General features: G+C 46.5%; 1 protein-coding gene across 1 annotated transcript in view; it reads right to left on the bottom strand.

Annotated features, from left to right (window-relative positions):
* Positions 1 to 1,966: 1,966 nt before the first annotated feature.
* Positions 1,967 to 23,672, bottom strand: part of LOC148511648 (protein kinase C delta type-like) — a 32,397-nt gene continuing 10,691 nt past the window's right edge. Inside the window, exons 3-8 of the mRNA XM_088482878.1 lie at positions 20,069 to 20,160; positions 14,070 to 14,132; positions 6,309 to 6,447; positions 5,004 to 5,147; positions 4,440 to 4,568; positions 1,967 to 2,128 (exon numbers count right to left, since the gene is read on the bottom strand). Of these exons, the coding sequence (XP_088339004.1) occupies positions 1,967 to 2,128; positions 4,440 to 4,568; positions 5,004 to 5,147; positions 6,309 to 6,447; positions 14,070 to 14,132; positions 20,069 to 20,160 (729 nt within the window). The remainder of the gene's footprint in view (positions 2,129 to 4,439; positions 4,569 to 5,003; positions 5,148 to 6,308; positions 6,448 to 14,069; positions 14,133 to 20,068; positions 20,161 to 23,672) is intronic.

Raw genomic sequence — 23,672 nt, forward strand, 5'->3', positions numbered from 1 at the left:
AAGTGTCAGGACAATGGGTCTCATTCAGACCCGGTCGCAAGCACCGATGTGCTTGCAACCGGGTCGATGGGTAGCCCTGCGCACGCGCAGCAGCTGCACTGCGCGTGCGCAAGCCCCGAAGCGAGAGAGAAACTCTCTTGCTCCGAAGCTCGCTACAAAAGGGGCGGCTGTCGATGGTTATCGACAGCTCACCCTGTTTTGTAGGTTGGCCGCGGGGGTGGTTTCCAAAACGGAGGCGTTCCTTAAGGATCGACTACCGTTTTGTGGGCGGCCGCACTGACATCATCAGTGATGTCAGTGGGGAGCTTCCTGCTCCATCAGAGCAGAAAGCTCCCTGGAGCTTGCGGTTGCCAAGACCCAACCTTTGGGTCTCGTTGCAAGCCCCGATGGTCGCAATGGTGATCATCATCGCGACCATCAACCTGGTCGGTTGTTAAGCCGTGAGTGGTAACCCACAGCTTAACTAACGACCAGGAGGCCGCACTTCAAAAATGAAGCTTCTTGCGACCACCTCTGAATGAGGGCCAATGTGGGGTCTGTGTAATGTACATTGTGAGACTTGTATGAGAACTTCTGTTGGGCAAGGTATGACAGGGGTGAGAAAATTTGGAAGGCAAGGGTTGGCATATGGGATAAACACTGGTGGGCAGAGGGTGTCATGGGAGATAAGACATGGAGGCAGTGGGAGCATGTGAGAGTACAGCTGGTAGGGAGTGTGTGGCATGTGACAGAAATCTGGTGAGCATGGGGGCATGTGAGGGAAAAGTTGGTGACCAGATGGAATATGAACAAAAAGCTGGTAGAGAGGACATTAAATGTGAGATTGTAGCTGGTAGGCAAAGGGTAACATATGATAGAAAAGTGTGGTGAGCAGAGAATGGCTAGTGATTGAATAAAAACAGGACTAGGGCTGGTACGGGAGGTGTTGGGCACTCCCTGGTCCTAATATATTATAGATGATCCTGCCCACTATGCCAATAAGTAAGGGTGTGTAGAGCTAGATAGTAAGACAGAGACGCCTCAAATTCCTGACTCACCATGATGTGATCCAGCCGTATTCAGAGAATGTAACTCAGGCCTCACTGATGGACGCAGCACTGACACGGGAGAAGAGGATCCCTGCCTTGTACACCGGTCTTGGATTTCTGTAAAGAAAAAGAAAGGCCATTTCTGCGAGAGCACCACCATTCATGTCCCTGACCAAACTATACTCACCAAGTAACGAGTTCATCTGACGACCTCGGTGGAATCCTTGCTCCTTCTCTTCATGTGTATGATGGTGTTCCACTAGCTGGCTCTCTCGGATGTTATCAGATGATCTGTGGACAGAACGCACCTTATTACTTATCCTGTCCCTATTCTATCTCTGGTGATACACTCTACAACCATTTACATGCAGCCCTGGCTGTTACGCTGTACATGACATACAATAACCCAATCATCCACTGCACTGATCAGTTCCATTTTGGGTACATACCAGCTAGAGTACATTACTAGCGTCTTTCATGAGCGCTGTAATACATTCTCCAGCATTTGTTGCCCTGGATCATGCACCATAAGGCCCCGTGAAAGAACTGATTTTGCATGGTTCTCTTGCTTCTTCCAAGGTGTCCGTCCCCTGCTAACATCCCTGACAGGCCTCTTCTCCTCTCCTCACCCCCTATCCTCCATTTCCCCCATTTTATTATATCTCTTATGTGTAACTCAAGCTGTATATCAGTTTAGTTAATAATCTCAAGACTGCTATTGTTTCTCCATTTAGTCTTGTGAGAAGCCTATTGTACACCTTTCATTATGAATATTGATTATTACTGCCCCTTACTATACATTATAGTTACTAGCTCTAGCTCCCTTTTTTCTCTCTTTATCCTTGTTTACAAATAATAACACATAAATATATTATGTACATACATGCAGAGACCTCCATTGGTGTAACCAGCAGTGCTGCTGCCTGAGCTCTGTGTACTTATAGGCAGGGTGGCTTTGGCAGGGTTCTCCAGGTGGAGTTGGTAAATGAGAACCCATGAAATACTGCCTGGTCCTTAGATGTTATTGGCTGTTTGCTGGCCTCTGCTGCTTCCAGACTTTCCAGGTGGTTCTTTCTGCATCCAGAGTGAGGAATGGTTGGCTACAGAAAGAAGAAATAAGTGATTATTGCATCTTTCATTTCAATGTGTAAAGCTGCATACACACACGTAAAGATTTTCTGTCCAACCATGCAACTAGTTGATTGGTTAGATTGAAAATCTGGTAACATATGGGCGTAACTGATGATCAGTGATGACCACTTTATTTCCCCCCATTCATTAACATAAACATAAAGGGCTCTATTTACTACAATCCGCATTGGTAATGCAGATTGTAGTATGATATTACTGACTGAGGGCCCGATGCATAACGCTCGCAAGTGGGTCGATGGTGGGATACTGCGCTCGCGTGGCGCGCACATGTGCGAGCCCCGGAGCGAGAGAGGCATTCTCTCGCTCCGGGACTCACTACAAAAGAGGCAGCTGTCGATGTTGATCGACAGCTCACCCTATTTTGTAGGCAGAGCGGGGGGGGGGTGGCTACAAAAACGGAGGCGTTCCCGAAGGAACGCCTGCCGTTTGTGGGAGGCACCACTGACATCACCAGTGATGTCAGTGGAGAGCTTCCTGCTCTGTTAGAGCAGGAAGCTCTCTGGGGCTTGCGACGGACGAGACCCTACCACAAGGGTCTCGTCGCAAGCCCCGATGGTCATGATGGTCAAACAAAAAAAAAACGCCCTGATTCAGAGTGAAAGCTCTTAAAGAGCGTCCGGCTCTGAATCAGACTCTGAATTTGCATTGCGAATAAAGGCAATATCACAGGGATTTACTACAAATACCTTGCAGGGACAGAGTTTGTGAGAAAGCTCTGTCCCTGCGAATCCCGTCCGTACACCAGTCACTGTTTTTTTGCAAAAAAATAAAGTGACCAGCGCCCCGCGCATGCACCAACCGGCCGCCGCTGCTACCCCCCTCTGGCGCTAAGCCCAGCCCCCATTGTTAAGCCTCGCCTTTCTCCCCCAAAGTGCAATATGAAGGCCAAGAAGAGCCCCATTAATAGTGGAAATGTTCCCTTTGAACAAAAGGAAATGCACCATGTCCACCCTTATCTCCTTTCCAAAATATCACTCTGAGAATGTAAATCTCTGACCTTACTGCTCTGGAAATATAGGAGTGCCGGTATACCTACTCCCTGCTTCATAATGAGCTCCCTTATTCTGCCCAGCATCTCTGCTTGTGCTAACTTGTGGTCTTCCACAGATGCCGACATCTTGCCTTGATGGAAATGTTGGTGCACTGGTTGCTCACAGCTGATTTTACTCAGTGCAGCGTCTGTATTATGTTTTGCCAATGATCCAGAGGAGGAAATCTCTTTGTGACCTGGACCAGCATTTATGAGAATGAAGTCTGCCAATTCATTAGGAAAGAGTGACACCACGCAGGCACAAGGCACTGTGGGGTTTATTTAGTAAATGAAATAAAGGCTTTTGTCCAGCATTATTTTTCTAATAACAGTGCTGCAGACCCCGTAGGTTTCAATAGGGACTGCACACAAAACTCTGTTTAAGAAATTATAGAAGCAAAGCTTCTCACTACAATAAAACACCATATAAGGATGGCATTATGTGCACCCTCAGGGGAGATAAGCAGGAACAGACCAATCTCTTCCTGCTTTCTCCCATACTGCATTGCACCCCAGGCTACTTTGGGGCAGAAGGGTAAAAGATGGCAGTGGACTCTGTTATCTCCTCACTAGGTCTGTCCCGGAGCCCAAAAATATAAATATGGAGATAAAAGACAAGAGAAAAGAAGTGATGCTGTTATGCCGCTTCTCACTTTCCTTGTTAAATAGAGCCCTGTGTGTCCTTTAAAACTTATTATGAGGGTCAGGGGAATCACACCTGTAATTGGTCACAGATGTGAATTCAGCTATAGGAAAGTATTGTCAAAGTAATAAAAATCCTTTCTTATATACTGTATGTCCACTTGTAGAAAGAAAACCCTTATAAATGGGTCTTGTCAGTAATTACTGTATAGCCCTGATCACAAGAATATCTTATTTTTAAATTTCCATTTATAATTATGTAAAAGTAGCCAGGTGGCATATTAGTCACATTGCAGCCTCTTGGCACTGGGGTCATGAGCTACATTTTCAGCCAAGGCCCTATATGCATGGAGTTTGTATGTTTTCCCCATGTTGGTGTGGGTTTCCTTCCAGACTCCAAAAACACATTGGTAGGTTAATTGACTTCTGATTACAATGTACATGTGTAAGTGTATTAGAGAGAGCTGGTAGAAGTGACAGGTGCACATCTCCTTATATCTATATGACTGACACTTATACATCATCTGCTGATCTGCATTTAGTTACAGGCTGCCCAGGAGCTCATACAAGTTCTGTGTTATACTTACTGGAGCGGGTATGTATGGGGGTGCAACTTCAAGAGCTTCAATTGAGACCCAGTCAACATGCTGGAAAAATGGATGGTGGCGGATCTTTCCATGCACTCCGAGTCGTCTGGTCGGATCTTTATCGCGCAGCTGAAAGAGTGATTTGTATTTAATTTAGTGACTTTAATTAATACAGCAGAAGTACTTAACACAATCATTTTATACACATTTCTGCTGCCTGGCACAGAGGAATATAAAGTGATATGTCCATGACCACAGTATGATAACACTGAGATTCTATCTGGGGACTGTAGCATGTCTCACATTGGGCCTGATGCAGAGGAGGATGCATTTCATACATCAGACAAAAGTGCCGGATGTTATAAATGTGTTATAAATGTGTGCATGGGTCTGAGACGCACTGAGCAAGCATCCTGATGGTGACCGCCATCTGTAGCACAGTGATAAATGGTATGTTAAATGAAATATCTAGGATTTCCCTCATGCTGTATATAATGTTATACAACATTATCTATAGCCATTAGAATTGTATAAGTTACAGAAATAACGTAATATCTAGGTTACCTTTACAATGATGTCTCTGGCTGCTGCGCCTGGTGCTTTAAATAGCTTACGTTGGAAGGTAAGTCTGCTGGTGATCATTTGGGTTAGGATGACACCAAACGAATACCAGTCAGCACCAGCGTTGTAGTTCTTGCCAGACCGCATCTACCAGAAGAGAGATAATAGTTATTATGGCTGTCACCAATCCCTCTCTAATGTACATTCTTTTATCTCACTGCCCCAGTCCATCACTCTATATAATAAGTGTTTATGTGGGGATAGAATACATGGAGGTAGAATAACAATACAATGTAATGCTCCAATTCAGAACACTGATGAGTGACTGTGCAAGCTTGTAATCATATTGGCATGTGCTTGGTTGTATGGGGAAGGCCAGGGTTGGACTGGCCCACAGGGGTACAGGGGAAATCACCGGTGGGCCCCACTGTCTGGGGGCCCCACCACTTGTTCTAATGTCAGGTTTCAGACTGTACACTTGAATTATGCATTGTTACACTATTATAGGGTCAGTTACATGGTCTCCATTCTCTGTCCAAGCCTCTGTGGGGGCTGACCCCATCCCTGTGGTAACTGGTCACACCCCAAAGCATGGGCCCCTACCACTGCATTCCCCCGGTGGGCCCTTTGTGCTCCAGTCTGACACTGGGGAAGGCTGCATGTATACTATACAGGCATTACTATTACTTTATTTCATTATTTATAAATCATGGATATTTCCCTGACCTGAGATATCAGGAATATAATAATAGTTACTGTCTTGTCTCCTACCTTACTCACCTTTTCTTACTATTTACATAGTAACATTGCAAGACAACATTATAAATCACGTGACGATGATGATGGCCATCATTAGAAAGATCCAAATAAATAACTAAGAACTCCTTGTCATCCCCTCATAATGTGTAACCAGCACCAGTGCTATAGCCAGGACTTGGTACAGCTAAAGCAGAGGGACCACCAGGGGGTGTGGGGATTAGCTCTCTGCATGGTTGGGTCACCAGTGATCTTGCAGATACAACTATAACAACGTAATCACATGTGAGAGCCTGAAGTCTCTCTAAGAGATCTCTGACAATGGCTAATGGGCCTGATACAGAGATGTACACAATGCCAATGTTTCCATAAGTGGAGAGATTATTTGCCACTGCACAGGCATCATGGTACATTACCGTAGTCACACGCTGTGAGGGTAATGTACAGGTGTTCTTAAAGTGTGCCTTTTATAGCCATATTGCATTATATCAGGCTCCTCTATGAAATGTGAGTAGTTACATGAGTAACAGTAGGAAATCCTGTGCACCTCACCTCAGGAGCGATGTAGCCAGGTGTTCCTGCGTATCCATTGGCTGTTCTGTCTCCTAGCATGTTTTCAATTGCAAGACCGAAGTCTGCAATCTTCAGATGACCCGTTTCAGCAACTAGAATGTTTTCAGGCTTGAGGTCTCTGTGAAGAAAAAAAAAATCTTAGTATGCACTATGCAAATATTACTTTGATAGATTAAATGATGTGTACATCTAAATATTAGTAGTTTTGAATGTAGGTTTAGGAGCATTGACTAGAGTGGCAGCACCTTATATTGTCATTATGAAATTAGTGTCCATATGATCCCACTATTTTATGTACATTTATATGGGTTCAGCAGAATTCTTTTAACCATTTTGCTGCTAAGGACGAGTGGAACTCGTCCTAAGCAATGTAGAGGTTCAAATTGGGATGGGGAAGTTACCTAACAGTCCCCTCTTATAGTTGATTTGGCTTGGACATGGAAGGGAGTGGGGCTTGATGATGTCATCTTGTCGACCCTGTGATGTCATTAATCATCATTACTCTTCCAGATTAAACATTGAAGAACTTTTTAAAAGCTAAAAAATAGAGGAAAGAGCATTCTGAGTGCTCTATCTGCTCTATCCTGGCATCCACAGATTAAGGGGAAACCTCATATGAAAGAAGAGAATCTCCCCTATCAAATGATTTGATCCCTGAGAAGTTATTCTGTGGTGAATATCGGTGATCACCAGAGAACACATTTGAGCTCCAGAGATTATTATAAAGTCCAGGGATAGGGGAATATATATCCCATCCTGGCTTGAATAAACTCAGGGGCATCTTTATTTGAAAGAGGGGAGTCCCCTCTTTGAAATAATGTGGCCTCTTTGTGGTTATTATCTGGTGATCACCAGGCAATATCAACTTGCACTGCAGAAATACTAGTAGACCTGGCAGATAGGGAAGGGTACTTAACACAATTAATTTCCCCCATTCAGTGGCGCTGAGAGGGGGGGCGGGTATTAATTACCTGGGCTTGTTGGAGGGTACCGGGTCCGATGCTGCCCCCTTCTCTCTTATCTGTCAGTAGCCCAGCTGCAGTCTCCTCTCCTCTGCCATGCCTCCCTTGGCAACCTCATGTAAAAGAGGAATTTTCTTGGGGTAACCTCATGTAAAGGAGGAATTTCCCCTCTTTCAAAAATGTGCCCTCTTAGTAGTTTTTTACTTGTGATCACCTGACAATAGCACCCTATGCTATAGAAGTGTAATAAGTCAGGGCTGGTGTGCTTCTAATCCCCAGATCTCCCACATGCTGGAATCAATTAATACAAAGGTCCCCTCATTTAATGCGATAGATTTTCTATGTATCAGAGTGCTATGCCTTGTTGAGCTGCCATATTATTCCTGCACATTTTGGGCCTGAATTGTGTTGCCCGCAGCTCTGTACATGGCTGCATCTAGTGAATTATAGCAAACCGCATATGTACTCTACCATATTTGCCTATAATTCTTAGTCAGACAGACCTCTGCTGTTTCTCTCTGTATGTGGAACGGGGGGATGCACGTAAGAATAATAGGAGAGATAGAATGCCATGGGCATGTAGCCAGAGGTACCATCCTGTTCTGAGTCCTGCAGATGGATCTCTTGCACCCAGCATGGGATAGTGTAAGTGCCAATACCAGAGATGACGGCTGTGACTGAGTATGGAAAATCAATGGGTCGGCGCAATGTGCACACAGGATGATGTGCGCTTACTCGCAATAACATCCTGTTACCAAAATATGTGCATTGGAATGTGGCCGCATACAGAGCTGCTTGTGACACAGAATCAGGCCCTTTATGTGTTTCATTCATACACGTAATAGAGAAAATGCATTATCACTTTCTGTGCAGCTTCTGTTTTGGAAACCTGTGTAGAATGCATTATGATGCTGGTCTGGAAAGGTGGATTAATGGTTACAAAATAATGCATACATTTTATTTTGGTTCACACTAGGGGTGTGCACCGGCCACTTTTCGTGTTTTGTGTTTTGGTTTTGGATCTGGATCTTTCTTCTTGTTTTGGATCTGGATTGGTTTTGCCAAAACCACCCTTCCGTGTTTTGGGTTCTGGGTTTGTGTTTTGGATCTGTATTTTTTTTAAAAAAAGCATAAAAACAGCTAAAATCACAGAATTTGTGGGTTTTTATGCTCCTATTCAATTATTAACCTCAATAACCTTCATTTCCACTCATTTCCAGTCTATTCTGAACACCTCACAATATTGTTTTTATAGCCAAAAGGTTGCACCGAGGTAGCTGGATGACTATGCTAAGCGACACGAGTGGGTGGCACAAACACCTGGCCCATCTAGGAGTGACACTGCAGTGGCAGACAGGATGGCAGTTTGAAAAACTGGGCCCCAAACAGTACATACTGCAAAGAAAAAAAAGAGGTGCAAGACAATTCCGTCCTTGGGCCCTCCCACCCACCCTTATGGTTGTATAAATAGGACATGCACACTTTAACAAACCAATCATTTCAGCGCCAGGGTCTGCCACATGACTGTGGCTGAAATGATTGGTTCGTTTGGGCCCCCACAAAACAAGCTGGCAATTAATGTGTCCCTGCACAAACTGGCTCTACAGAGGCAAGATGTCATCCTAATCCTCCTCATCCACCGATTCCTTGGATAAAACAGGAAAAAGGGATTTAGGTGTCCCTGGGCTGCTTACGGTCTTAGCCAAATTTTCTGAACTTGACAGTAACTTTTTATGAACGCGCTGCAGGTGCCGTATAAGGGAGGATGTTCCTAGGTGGTTAACGTCCCTACCCCTACTTATTTCACCTTTACATATGGTACATATGGCAAGACAGTTGTTGTCCGGATTTGGATAGAAATATTGCCAGACCAAAGAGGTGGAATGTTTGGTCTTCTGCCCAGGCATGACCGTGATGGGCTTTTTCATCCCACGGACAACAACTGTCTCCCCGGAGCCTGATTTAAACAAACCACATCACCATCAGAATCCTCCTCGCCAACTTCCTCCTCAGCACCAGCTACACCAGTATCCTCATCCTGTTGTACTTCAACAGTGACATCTTCAATTTGCATATCAGCAAGTGGACTGTGGGTGCTCCTTTCAGCACTTGCAGGGGGTGTGCAAATGGTGGAAAGAGCCACCTCTTCCCGTCCAGTGCTGGGAAGGTCAGGCATCGCAACCGCCACCACACTTGGACTCTCCTTGGGGATTTGTGATATCTTCTTAGAACGCACAGTTCTTCGCTGTGCTTTTGCCAGCTTAACTCGTTTGATTTTTTTAGCGGGAGGAGGGCTTCCATCGTCATGTGAAGCTGAACCACTAGTCATGAAAATAGGGAAAGACCTTAGCCGTTCCTTGCCACTCCGTGTCATAAATGGCATATTGGCAAGTTTACGTTTCTCTTCAGATGATTTAAATGTTTTTTTTAAGGTCATTTTCCTGAACTTTGTCATTTGGGATTGTATGTGCCCTCTACTATGACATTGGGCGTCGGCCTTGGCAGACGACGTTGATGGCATGTTATCGTCTATGTCATGACTAGTGGCAGCAGTTTCAGCACTAGGAGGAAGTGGTTCTTGATCTTTCCCTATTTTATTTTTATCGGAGAAAGTTTGGTCCTCCATTTATGTTATATTGATTTGATATATACGGGCGGCTAAGGCGCACACAAACACAGAAAATATTTTTTTATTTTTGCTGGAGAGTAGTGCACTTTGTGGGTTACAACACCCTTTAAGAAATGAGCCAGCCGGCCCTTTACTTATGGGACACAGGTGCACGCTTGGCGCTGCTCCTTTGTTGATGCACGTGCAGCTACAGCCCACACAATTCACAAACACAGAAAATATTTTTTTATTTTGTTTGGAGTGTACTTTGGGGGTTACAGCACCCTTTAACGGTCAAGCCAGCAGGCCCTTTACTTATGACACAGGCGCACGCTTGGCACTACTTTGTTGATGCACATGCGGCTACTGCGCACACAATTCACAAACACAGAAAATATTTTTTTATTTGGTTTGGAGTGTACTTTGCGGGTTACAGCACCCTTTAACGGTCAAGCCAGCCTGCCCTTTACTTATGACACAGGTGCACGCTTGGTACTACTTTGTTGATGCACGTGCGGCTACTGCACACACAATTTACAAACACAGAAAATATTTTTTTATTTTGTTTGGAGTGTACTTTGGGGGTTACAGCACCCTTTAACGGTCAAGCCAGCCGGCCCTTTACTTATGACACAGGCGCATGCTTGGCACTACTTTGTTGATGCACGTGCGGCTACTGCGCACACAATTCACAAACACAGAAAATATTTCATTTTTTTTTGCACTTGGGGGGAGCACCCCTGATGGACAGAGCACCTCCTGGACAACACTACAGCACCCCTTTAGGACTGGGACTCTGCACAGGACTTTGGAGTGGACACAGCCCCTATGGACAACTGACTGCACAACACAGTTCAGCCAGCCCCTATGGACTTTGGAGGAGTGGACACAGCCCCTATGGACAACAGCAGCACAGCACAACACAGCCAGCCCCTATGGACTTTGGAGGAGTGGACACAGCCCCTATGGACAACAGCAGCACAGCACAATACAGCCAGCCCCTATGGACTTTGGAGGAGTGGACACAGCCCTTATGGACAACAGCAGCACAGCGCAGCACAGCACAGCACAACACTACACTGCACTACACTACACTAAACTACACAGCCCAGCCAGCCCTAACTCCCACCCTCCCTCTTCACTGTCCACAGCCGAGTGAGAAAATGGCGCCGACGCGGGTACCTTATATAGGATCCAAAACCCGCGAGACCCGGAAGGCGGGATGATGATGTTTTGCCTCGATTTCAGATCCGAGTCAGGCGGGAAAAGTCGAGCCTGACTCGGATCTGCCTCGGATCGGGTGGGCTCGGGGGGGTTCGGATTTCAGAAATCCAAACCCGCTCACACCTAGTTCACACTGTTTTGCAATTACAATAAAAAAAAAGCATTTTATGCCATTGTTGGTAGACTGTCTTTTGCCTTGGTAGGAGAACTAAGCAAACTAATGCTATTTCCAGGAAAGTCAGAGTCTTCAGAAAAAACTAGGTATGATTTGTGTGTACACCATAAATAAAGACTGATGTTAGATGTTGGAATGTGACCATTACAAAAGTGCCAAAACTGGATCAGCAGTAAAGGGGTTAAAAACCTGTGTGCGATTAATATTTTCCACAAAGGATTCCAATTATTGCTGCAAGCAAAGGTGGAAAGAAAAATCTGTTTTGACACTCAAAGTAAATTTAGTATAATGCCTCTGCCGTGCCACAAGCCTAATTCACAGAATTTATTTTCCCCTCCACTTGGTCACATTTTCTCTTTTCTTCATTAACAGATCTATGGGCCCAGGTCCCATTTGTATAAAACACCATTACCATTAATGATAAATTATGCATACACAGTATGTGAGATAAGTTACATAAATGTGCTGTGATAATAGAACAGTGGCCGGCATGTCACTCTTGTATATCTTTTGCCTTTGGGCCGGCCTATCTTATACCACTTACACACTGAAAATGAAAACCCCGTGTAATTCACTTTTACCCGGTAATTTGCTAAACAACCCGGGATTTTTCCCTGTGTGAAAGGGTCATCCCGGGACTAAATTCCCAGGTCTCCGACCCTGGTTTTTAGCAGGGTCGTAGACTCGGGAATTAAGTCCCAGGTTGACCCTTTCACACAGGGAAATAACACGGGTTGTTTAGCAAATTACCGGGTAAAAGTGAAGTACCCGGGATTTTCATTAAGTGTTATTAGTGGCCAGTGTATACTGGGCCAGATTCAGAGACGGACGCTCTGAATGAGCGCTCGCTCTGATTCAGGGCATTTTTTTTTTTTTGTTGTTCGGCCTCCTGGCCGCTCACATAGCTGTGGGTGACCACCCACAGCTATTGCGAGCGGCCAGGTTGATGGTCGCGATGGTCAAGACCATCGCGACCATCGGGCTTGCGAGGAGACCCTTGTGGTAGGGTCTCGTGGCCGCAAGCCCCAGAGAGCTGGCTCTAATAGAGCCGGAAGCTCTCCCACTGACATCACTGGTGATGTCAGTGGGGCCGCCCCCAAACGGCAGGCGTTCCTTCGGGAACACCTCCGTTTGGCCAGCCACCCCCCTGCCCGCCTACCAAACGGGGCGAGCTGTCAATCACCATCGACAGCTCGCCCCCTTTGGTGCGAGACCCGGAGCGACGGATCACCCGTCGCTAGCCGGGTCTTGCGCAAGCGCATGACGGAGCCGGCTCCATCGTGCGCATGCCCAGTGGGCAAACATCGTCCCGGTTGCGAGCACTCGGCACTTGCGACCGGGTCTGAATCGGGCCTTATGTTCTAACTCACAAACTTTTTACTGGATCTTAGAGCTGCTGTCAGCCTTTAATTTTACTGGCTAAGAGCTATTAGCTATTGCTATTTCCTCACTGAAGTTTGGTAGCAGTTTGGTATAGGAGAAGAAATATAACATAATTAGCTAATGTTAGGTAATATTCAGTTTCCTGTCTTGCAATGGATTGCCCAAGTTTGATGGCATAGAGAAAGCACAGCAGCTACCAGGCAGTAACCACAGTTACTGGTACTATAGCTGCTCCCAGACCAGGGGGGAGGTTTCTCTGCTGAGTTTTGCTGCAATTGTTGGCAGAGAACTAATGTGCTAGAAGAGTAAATAATGGATGTTATTATGAATGTCTCCTTAATATTAACTGCAGTCTGGTTCTCCTTCTCTTGTTATATGAACAACTCATGAAAGGTAAATTGGTAATATCCTAACAAGGTATTTCTGTACAAGTGTTTTAATCTTTTAATTTAATGTAAAGATGAAGGGGCTTGAATAATGTTTTATTACTCCTCCTCAGAGGTCCTCTCCAGTAGTGTTGGACATGTGTAGTAAGCGTGATATCCCCGTATTACAGGAGAGAGTGCGTCCTTAAGCAGACAGAAAGGATGTCCTATACTCAGCATGTAGACTGCTATGGAGTTACCCTGACAATGCCTGATGTGAGGGGGCCACAACATACTTGCCTACTTTTGAAAAGACATTTCAGAAAGATTGTGAAAGCAGCACCTACAGTATGAGCGCGCAGGAAAGTGGGCGTGTACTGCTACATCTGAGAGGCGTGTCATAGAACTGACTTACATCCAAATGTAAATGCACCCAAAGCAGTTAGTAGGATCTACTTGTTGATGAAAACACACTGATACTTTTCAGAAAATGCATGTAGCCATAGGGATCATTGTGTCTTATAACCAATGCAGGGAAATTATACTAATGATCCCATTTGAATGTATATATCTCTGTTTTTATTTTAATATAACAACTTCATAATGGGGGTAAGGTGCAATCAGGGAGATTTATAGACTCTTCAGGGAGACAGGGAGATTACTACTATTTCAGGGAGTCTCCCTGACAATGAAGGAGAGTAGGCAAGTATGGGCCACAGTAATTCATCCCCATATCAGGCAGCTGAGAAGCTTCTGGATAGAATCTCTGAATAATGTGAGTACAAATTTTTCAAAACTCTCCTCACCCACAAATCCCAGTAACAGAATAAATGACTTGTGCAGAGAGATCCTATGTGTTCTGAGAATACAGAGTGAGCATTACTGTGTAAGGGAAGCAGTGTGTAAGATGTAGGTGGAAATATCGGCAATGAATAAATGTATAACACGTAAACATCCTGCATAATACAATCCATACTTATATAACGTCATTATACTATTGTTATGTTGTAGCTATATACTTACCGATGGACTATGCCCTTGGAATGAAGGTATTGTACCCCACATACAATCTCCGCTCCATAGAACCTGGTAGAAAGAGAATAAATCAATGTGTCATTGTTAGGATGGTTACATATTGGCAACACATTTTCTGACAATGTCTCCGATATTTGTTTTATATAATTTCTCTTTGGTGATACCTATCACTAATCTAACTGTGGTCTCGATTCAGACCCGGTCGCTAAGAAGCGTTCGCTTGTAGCTGCCGATGGTTCGCAGTGTGCGCGGATACGTATGCATCGCAGTGCGCGTGTGCAAACCACTGCGAAAGATCAGGAAGCGTGCGCTTGCCGAACATAGACAGCCCAGCAGAGTGAGTGACAGGAGAAGCAGTTTGTGGGTGGTAACAGGGGCTGGCCACTAGAAACGGGAGAGTGTAGATGTGAACGCAGGCGTGTCTGACTGAAATAACGCCATTTCAGAGGCATGCATAGTTAAAAGGAAGCGTCATTGTACACATCATCTGGCTGTTTTTTACAACAAGTGATCGCAGTGCTTGAGGTAGGGTATAGACAACCTCAAGCGCTGCATCCGCTTTCGATGGTACCCAATGTACCGATGCTTGCATACACTTCCTGGAGATGGGATGGCATTAAGGGCGTCTTAAGACAAGCTGGTGGGGACGTCTGCATACACGAAGTGATTGCACGCCAAGACATAGAGGGCGTGCTTATGCCTTGCCATGCGATCACCTGCCGTGCCATCACTTAGCCGAATTTGCATACACTGCGAGTGAAAGAACGCATCCAGCGAGCGGGTCTGAATGAGCTCCAGTGTTCATAAGATTGGCCAACTTGCACACCCAAAGGCAAATAGCACATTTCTATGTGATAAGCTCCACCCAGCTCTATCCTAATTGGATGGTGTTATACCCATGTGTCCTTCTCCCTGCATCTGACAGCTGCCTCCTTTCCTATATAAAGCTGACTCGCCCCGCTGTTCTCTCTGACCTGCCTAATGGAGCCCAGCCTGAGATCTGGCAACAACAGTGAGAGCAGAATCTCCTCCAAACACATGTGGTGAGTAATATGGCCCTGATTCAGAGTGAGCGCTCTGGTCAGAGCGTTCACTCTGAATCAGGGACCACCTCCATTAATATGGAGCGTGCTCCTGGACGCTCGTATAGCTGTGGGTCACCACCCACAGCATATACGAGCGTGCAGGATGATGGTCGCGATGGTCTTGACCAACGCGACCATCGAAACTGCGAGCAAAAGCCTGCGGTTGAGTTTTTCAACCGCAAGGCCAGGAGTGATTTTGGCTCTATCAGAGCCAAAATCACTCCCACTGACATCACTAGTGATGTCAGTGGGGCCGGCTTCAGACAGTAGGCGTTCCCTTGGGAACGGCTCCGTCTGGCAGGCACGCCCCCGACACGCCTACCAAAGGGGGACGTGCTGTCAGTCAACATCGACAGCACGCCCTCTTTGATGAGATACTCCGAGCGAAGGAAAGTCCTTCGCTCGTCGCGTCTTGCGCATGTGCACGACGGAGCTCCCTCCGTCATGCGCATGCGCACTGCAGACCATCGACCCACTTGCGAGCGGACAGCCGCTCGCGAGTGGGTCTGAATGAGGGCCTATATGTATACATTACTATAGGGACATTCCTCATCAAGTGACCAATGCAAATTACCTTACTGTTTACTTTTATTCTCAGCACACATTTATTACTATAAGAGTGTGTCCCAAATATACATCTCATGTAGCTTCTGCTTTATAAGTGTTTGACAATGTAAAAATATGGCTAATATTGGCATTGGTGAGCATATGATTCTGAGTGGGACCCAGCCGCATCCGTGTGTGCATCTTTTGGTGGACGCCAATCGGTGACTTTATCCAAATGATGCTGCAAAGTCCTCCCTGGTGTACTGTTGTGCCTACGAATGTGCAAGGACGGAGACACCCACTGTCAGCGCCCATAGATGCTGAAATACAAATTGGTCGTACCACTGACACTGGCACCAGCCCTATGGCAGATGCAGTTTCCCCATCTGAGTACGGCCTCCTATATGCGCGGCTGAGCTGGCAATTTATGACTTTTAAGGCCCATCGACAGCCTGTCTGAATACTTATTTTGATATTATTCCCGGGAGTTTTTCTATATGTATAAGTGTAATTATTATTAATATAATTAAAAATATATTTATACTATCCAAGTGTTTTCCTCTGTGATACACCAACGCCTGGCATAATTCTCCTGGTATAAGTGGTTGAGAGTATGTGTACACATTTTCAATGACATGCCCATGGTACACCCACAACACGCCCATGACACACATCATGACATGCCCATGGCACACCCATAATACACCCATGAGAAGGGCCATCTCTGTGTATGCTCTAAGCCAGCTCCCTGTCACTGCCCAGGAACACCCACTACATTGTCAGCACATTTCTGAGGGAATCAGTATGATTTACCGCCGGCCGACAGCAGCAGGCCGACAGAGGAGGAAATCCCAATCGTCTAGAGAGGTAAGTATAACTAATCTAATTCCCCCCTAACCCTCCTTTACCTCCCTGCCTATCACTAACCTCCTCCCCAGTGCCTAACCCTAACCTCCCCTTCCCCTAGCCTAACCCTAACCTCCCGGGGGGGTGCCTAACCCTAAGTCCCCCCCGGGAGCCCTAAACCTAACCCTCCCCCCGCCCTGCAGCTGTCCGCAGCCGCAGCCGTAGCCCGGCATCCCTTCGATTGGGATGCCGGGCGCCGGTCTCCCGGCGTAGGTAAAGTGACAGGCGTCGAGATTTCGATGCCTGTCATTTAACCATTGCCGGGATTAAGCAGTTGGGAAGCCGGCAGTCGGCATTGCGTCCGCCTGCTTCCTTTTCTGAGACTGTGTCTCCCGTGCGCCTCAATTGCTGCTCTGACCCTGTGCGCATGCTATCTGGGCACATGCGCAGTGCGACATAGATTCATGCGCAGCACAAAGAAATCGGCAGTACGTGTGACTCACAGTCAGGCCCTTCATTTTCTCAGGCTAGGATCAAGATATTTATGAAAAACAAAAACATGTTGCTCAGAGCATATTATCATTTTCATGGTCACAGATGCAAACATTAAAAAGCAGATTTCCCAAAAAATTATGTTTTAAAATCTCCAAAAACCTTGATGTTTTAAGATTGTAAACACAAAATTTCAAGGATCTCAGTGTAATCTTATATTTTTAACCATGTTTGTTAATATTAGCACATGAACATGTCTGATGTTGCACTATATTGCAGTCACTTATCAAACATTTATAAGAAACATTGACAATTTATGCAATGCAGTGAGAACTGGAGCAAGGCCCTACCTGTCCTCCCCTCACAGCTCTCACTGGCTGCCACGGACTCAGCCTCTCACCCCCTCCAGCATTGTGAATAGAGGGAGGGAGGTGAGAATGAGAGAGAAGTAAGATATAGAGGGAGGAGGGAGAGAGAGGGAGAAGGAGACGAGAGGGCCTGATTCAGACCCACTCGCAAGCGCTAAGTGCTCGCAAGCGGGTTGATGGCCGGGCAGTGCGCACGCTGCACGTGCACAAGCCCCGGAGCGAGAGAGAAATTCTGGCCAAACGGAGGCGTTCCCGAAGGAATGCCTGCCATTTGGGGGAGGCCCTACTGACATCACAAGTGATTAGACATCACAAGTCTATTAGAGCCGGAAGCTCACTGGGGCTTGCGGCAGACGAGACCCTACCACAAAGGTCTCGTCGCAAGCCCCGATGGTCACGACCATCACCTGGCTGCTCGCTAAAGCTGTGGGTTGTCACCCACAGCTTAGTGAGCGGCCAGGAGGCCGGACACATAAAAAAAAGAAAAACGCCCTTCAGACCTGCGAGCTGCCTCCGTCAGCGAGCGGGTCTGAATCAGGGCTAGAGTGTGGTGGGAGAAAGAGGGAGGTGAGAATGAGAGTGAGAGAAAATAGATATAGTGGTAGGAGGGGGGGAGAGAGGGAGGAGGAGAAGAGAGAAAGTGGTGGGGGAGAGAGAGAGAGATAGAAAGCAGATGGGGAGTGAGGGAGGAGTATAATAGAGGGAGTAAGGAGGGCAAGAGAGAGAGGGAAATGGAGGAGAGGGAGAGAGAGGAGGAGAAGAGAGAGTGGAGGGAGGCAGAGGGAGAAAGAGAGAGAGCGGAGAGAGCTGCCCTAGCCATGGTTATATTATTAGCAGTGCCAACCAGATACATATAACTGGTCAAGGTGAGACTCAGTGCAAGCAGCCAAGCTCTACCCTAAGGTAGGCTGGGGTAAAACCGTATTCGGGTTAGGGGTTTACAAATTGCTACACATTGGATGTGGATTGAGTTTCAAACCATGGAATGCTAAATGGAACAGTTTGCTTCTAAAAACCACATCTGATGAGTGGTGGTTTGAAAACCACATACTAAACCACACCTTATTAAATGGAGTGATATCGGCCCGAAATGTAGTTTCAAGCAGAATCGGAATGACATATCGGCAGGATCGTTGAGTGTGTACAGATGTGTCTTCATACATATTAGTTCTATGTACTATGTAAGGCGCTGCGGAACACTTGTGGTGCCATATAAATAAAGGATAATAATAATAATAATACATCTAGCCTCCTTGCACGTTAAACAACCCTTCTAATCACGCCATGCCGTGGCATAACTTGGTAGCGCCAAGCATCTTTTTGTGCAACTTTTTACCTTCAAATGCATCTTATTCCCACAGTGATGCAAAGAGATAGCACAAGCAGCTTCTGCTGATTAAAATGATATGCAGTATGCCTATATTCTCTGTGCGTCTCCGGGTGTATCTGCATGCAAAACACAACATTACAGTGTTACAGCGGCTGACACAAACGCTACATTACAACACTGTAATGCTGCATATCATTTTAATCAGCAGAAGCTGCTTGTGCTAGCTATTTGCATCACTGTGTGAATAAGATGCATTTGAAGGTAAAAAGTTGCACGAAAGACGCTCAGCGCTACCGAGGCACACGATGCTCCTGCATTATTTGTGACACGACTTGTAGAGCATGGAGGATAGATGTATGTGGACACATCTTTATGGCCAATCTGCATGCACCCGCGGTTGTCAATGATATCTTATAGTCGGCCGTACTGCATGGCCAACTGGATGATATCGCATGCGGCTCCGTGCAAGGTAATGAAGAACGGAACAAGGAATCATTCCATCCTTCATGACATCGATCTGATGTGTACCACGGATACGATATGTCGGCCACCATATTATCCGAGTACGCAACACTCCAGTGTGAAAGACTTAGCTGTGACATGTTTGCACACTTTGATAAAACAGATTTACAATTATGTCACAACTGTTTTTCCCTGCTAATATTACTGGTATCCCAATTCTAAGATATAACAAAGATGTATGCTTTTAAACACTGTGGGGGCCTATTCATCAAACGATAAATGGCCCGGTAACCATGTGGAAATGCTAGTTTAGGTTACCGGGCCATTCATCATCAGGGGTCCGGTAGGACCACCTTATATTCAGCAAACTCCAAAAACTGAAAGTTTTCAGAGTTTGCTTCTGAGAACAAGCGCCATATGAAGATGGCGCTTGTTCTTTTATTCCCGCTCCTTCCTATGGGAAGAAGTTCCAGGGATGCGAAGAGGGATTAGAGTGGATCTTCCACCACCTCCTCACTACCTCCCTAGTGGATTTGCGCATGCATGATCTCGGAGAAGAGGTACGTAATGCAGCTACTTCTGTAGCTGTGATACTAACCGAGGGGACAGCTGCTTTTTGGAGCAGCTGTCCCCGCACCGAAGCAATGATGAATTGCCCCTGTGTCAAGTTTCCCCCTGATGCGAGTTGGATAGTTTAGTATCCCTCGCAGAGAGACCATTCCTTAATCATTGGGGCCCATACGGCCTCCGATGATGAATAGGCCCCTGTGTTATCTATTTCTATACATCAGAAGAACACTGTCATTAAGTCCATCCTCTATCTAGTTGCTTTTACAATATATCATTCTATATCCTCACCTTGCACTGGGGATGTCAAGGCGGCCTTCCCTTGTGAGGAGCTGATGGAAATCCCCACCACATGCGTACTCCATGCCAAGAAGCACATGCTCCTGTTTATGGAAGAAGCAGTAGTATCATTACACATGTCGGGGAAGCCAGGAGGGAACAAATGGGATCTAAAGCAAAACATCTCAATGAATTAATAATTGCAGAAGGGCTGCATAACTACATTAGCATTAGAAGCTGTTATCTAAGGCATTGATCCCCTATCCTGTGTCGGACTGTGGCATGAAGGGCCCACTGGGGCAAGGCAGCGGTAGGGGCCCATACTTAAGGGTTGTGGCCAGCCAAAATGGATGCTTGGCCAGCCATTATAGAGGAGATAGCCTGCAGACAACATGGATACTACAGTGCATGGTCTGTTCATCCATGGTCCTGCTCTACCAGATAACTGACCCTGTAATAGAGTAACAATGTATAATTAAAGTGCACTGTCTGAAACTTGACATTAGAGGGGAGGGGGGCCCTCGGGCAGTGGGGCCCACTGGAGATTTCCCCTGTACCCCCGTGGGCCAGTCTGACCCTGTCTCTATCTATGGGCCACATAACACAGGCAAAGCCGCTCTTTTCTTCCTGCAGGAAGCAGGACAGATGCACGGATACCTGGTACAGAAATACCGCTGTCTCCCTGTATCTGTCCTTTCTTGCATTGTCCTGAGTCTGAGTTTGGCTTTCTGCAATCACCCACACAGCTGCAATGAGGCCTCTTATAAGTAATGTCAGTCAAACAGCAAGAATGCATGAGCTACACTGTGATATGCCACCAGACCATTACTGTCCTATAGTAGAGCATGATCTCACAAGAGTTTTACTGCATGGGAGCAGGGGCATAGGAAGGGCGGTTTCGGAGCTCCAGGTGCCTTAGTTGCCAAAGGGTGCCCTGAAGTCGGACTCCGGAAGCAGCTGTCAAGTAGGTGACATCCTGCCAGGTGCTGTGATACAGAGCAGCAGCAGCGTCCTGTCCTGCCTTCCTGCTGCTCTAGTGAGAGACTCTGTGGTCAGAGAAGCTTGTACTGAGCCCTGATTGGTGAAGCTCAGCACATGTTCATCTGACTTCATCAGAGGACGGGGCTACAGCAGAATGTCGATGAGGAAGAAGCTGCAGGGTCCACATTAAGCTGAGAGAGGTACCACAGTTATGTCTATCACCCTCCCTGCCTGTATGTATGTGTAACCCTTCATGCCTGTATTTATGTATGTGTTTGTCCCTGCCTGCATGTACTGTATGTGTGTATGTGTGACCCTGCCTGTATGTGTATGTATGCATGTGTGATCCTGTCTGTATGTGTGTATGAATGTGTGACCCCGCCTGTGTGTGTGTTTATGTATATGTGTGATCCTACCTGTATGTGTATGTATGTGACCCTGCCTGTATGTGTGTATGTATGTGTGACCCTGCCTGTGTGTGTGTGCGTATGTATATATGTGTGATCCTGCCTGTATATGTGTATGTATGTATGTATGTGACCCTGCCTGTATGTGTGTATGTACGTGTGACTCTGCCTGTATGTCTGTTTGTGTGTGTATGTATGTACGTATGTTTGATACTGCTTATATGTGCATGTATGTGTGTATGTATGAATGTATGCGTGACCCTGCCATGTATGCATATGTGAAATAAATATATATATAATATAGCACACACTTTTTTTGTGCCGTAGCACGCTCATGCTCTGGTCGCCCTGGCCACACGCTACACCTCTGCATGGGAGGACAGTGAAGTGATATGTAGGGGAATATGTTACTGCATACTTGGGACTTGCTTACTCTTCCGGAACCTGTGGGAGGCTCCCGAATTTTCAGGCAGTTCACCCCCCCTCCCGGAGTAGTAGACACTAGTGGGCAGAATGGTAGGAACCTTACCGGGAATTCACAGTCTGTCAGGAGGGACGGGGCTTAAAGTCACAATTCTATGATAATTACATCATTTGGCCCTGCCCCCTATTCAAATGTGCACTAGTCCGGCCCCACCCCCCTCACTGCCCACCTGCATCTCCTTTCTGGCTTCTCCCGTAGAGAACAACTTAAAAGTAGGTAAGTTGGGAAGGATGGGGAAGATATACAGTGGGGGAGGAATGTGTTATAGCAGTGATGGTGGTATAATAAATAATACATCCAAACTAAATATTTAAACCAAGTAAACAGCCAGGTTCCAGCACTAGAATAAATGTGGCAGGAGATACAAAATAGCTGTGTACATGAATATAAAACTGCAGCACTGAGGGGTCTATTTACTAAGCAGTGTTAGGAGACGAGTGAAAAGTGATAAGAAAGTGATAAGGTACCAGCCAATCAGCTCCCAACTGTCATCTCACAGGCTGTGTTTGAAAAATGACAGTTGGGAGGTGATTGGCTGGCACCTTATCACTTTCTCATCACTTTTCACTGTCTCCTAACACTGCTTAGTAAATAGACCTCTTAGTCTGACCAGTGGCAGATACAGGGAGGGGGAAAGGGATAAGGGTGATCACACAGCCTGAAGCCCCGATCATTTATTTACACTGCCAGTGTCAGACAGTGCAGCTGGGCAGGCCTGCAGCGCCGGCAATGACAGACAGACTGACTCAGATTTGCTGCTGAGCTGCCAGTGTAGTGTCTCTCTCTGTGGGCCTTCTCCTCTCGGCAACTCCTTTGCGCATGAGCTCAGAGATTTCTGACATGAATAGTAGGAATCTGAGGACACTGAGGGGTCCGTCTACTGGCGCCATCTTCAGCAGCAGAGCAGCACAGGGGTAATGTGGCCGGATCATGGATGGAGTGTAGAGGGCGGGTCCTGTCCCTTTTTTGCAGACTGTCACTCTGACTGTGTGAGTGAAGCATATTTTTATGGGGGCCCGGGGACACACATACACACCATGTGGTGCAGTGCACATGTGTGTGGGGAGGTGGGCGGGGTCTGGAGCATATTAATATATCATTTTGTGGGGAGGGTGTCTGGAGCATATTATTGGGAGGGTTGGAACATATTATTGGGGGCATACTTACCTACCCTCCCGATTTGGTCGGGAGCCTCCCGAAAATCGGGTGCCGCTCCAGGCCCCCCGGAAAGGTAGGTAGGTCTCCCGGTCCCCGGCGATCCATCTGGCTCGCCGCTGCTCCCCCCACAAATACAGTATTATCCCCGTCAGCGGGGGGGCCAATGACGCGATTCGCATCATCATGGCCCCACCCCTTGCTTCACACTGCCATTTATCTTGGCATTGTGAAGACTAGTCATAGTCCAGACACGTCCCCTGCTGAGGATGCCCGACAGCTCCCTCCCGGAAGGAGGGAGCTACAAGTCGGCAACTCTGTATTGGGGGTGGTGGGCGTGTGGAGCATATTACAAGGGGGTCTGGAGCATAGTAATATATAATTTTGTGGGGAGGGTGTCTGGAGCATATTATTGGGGGTGGTGGGCGTGTGGAGCATATTATTACAAGGGGGTCTGGAGCATATTAATATATAATTTTGTGGGGAGGGGATCTGGAGCATATTATTACTGGGGGGGTGGGGCTGGTGTGTGTGGAGCATATTATTACAAGGGGGGTGTGGAGCATATTATTATATTATGTCATGTGGA

This window comes from Taudactylus pleione, unplaced genomic scaffold (genome assembly GCF_031769625.1).
Source record: "Taudactylus pleione unplaced genomic scaffold, aTauple2 ptg000296l, whole genome shotgun sequence".
NCBI classification, from domain to species: domain Eukaryota; kingdom Metazoa; phylum Chordata; class Amphibia; order Anura; family Myobatrachidae; genus Taudactylus; species Taudactylus pleione.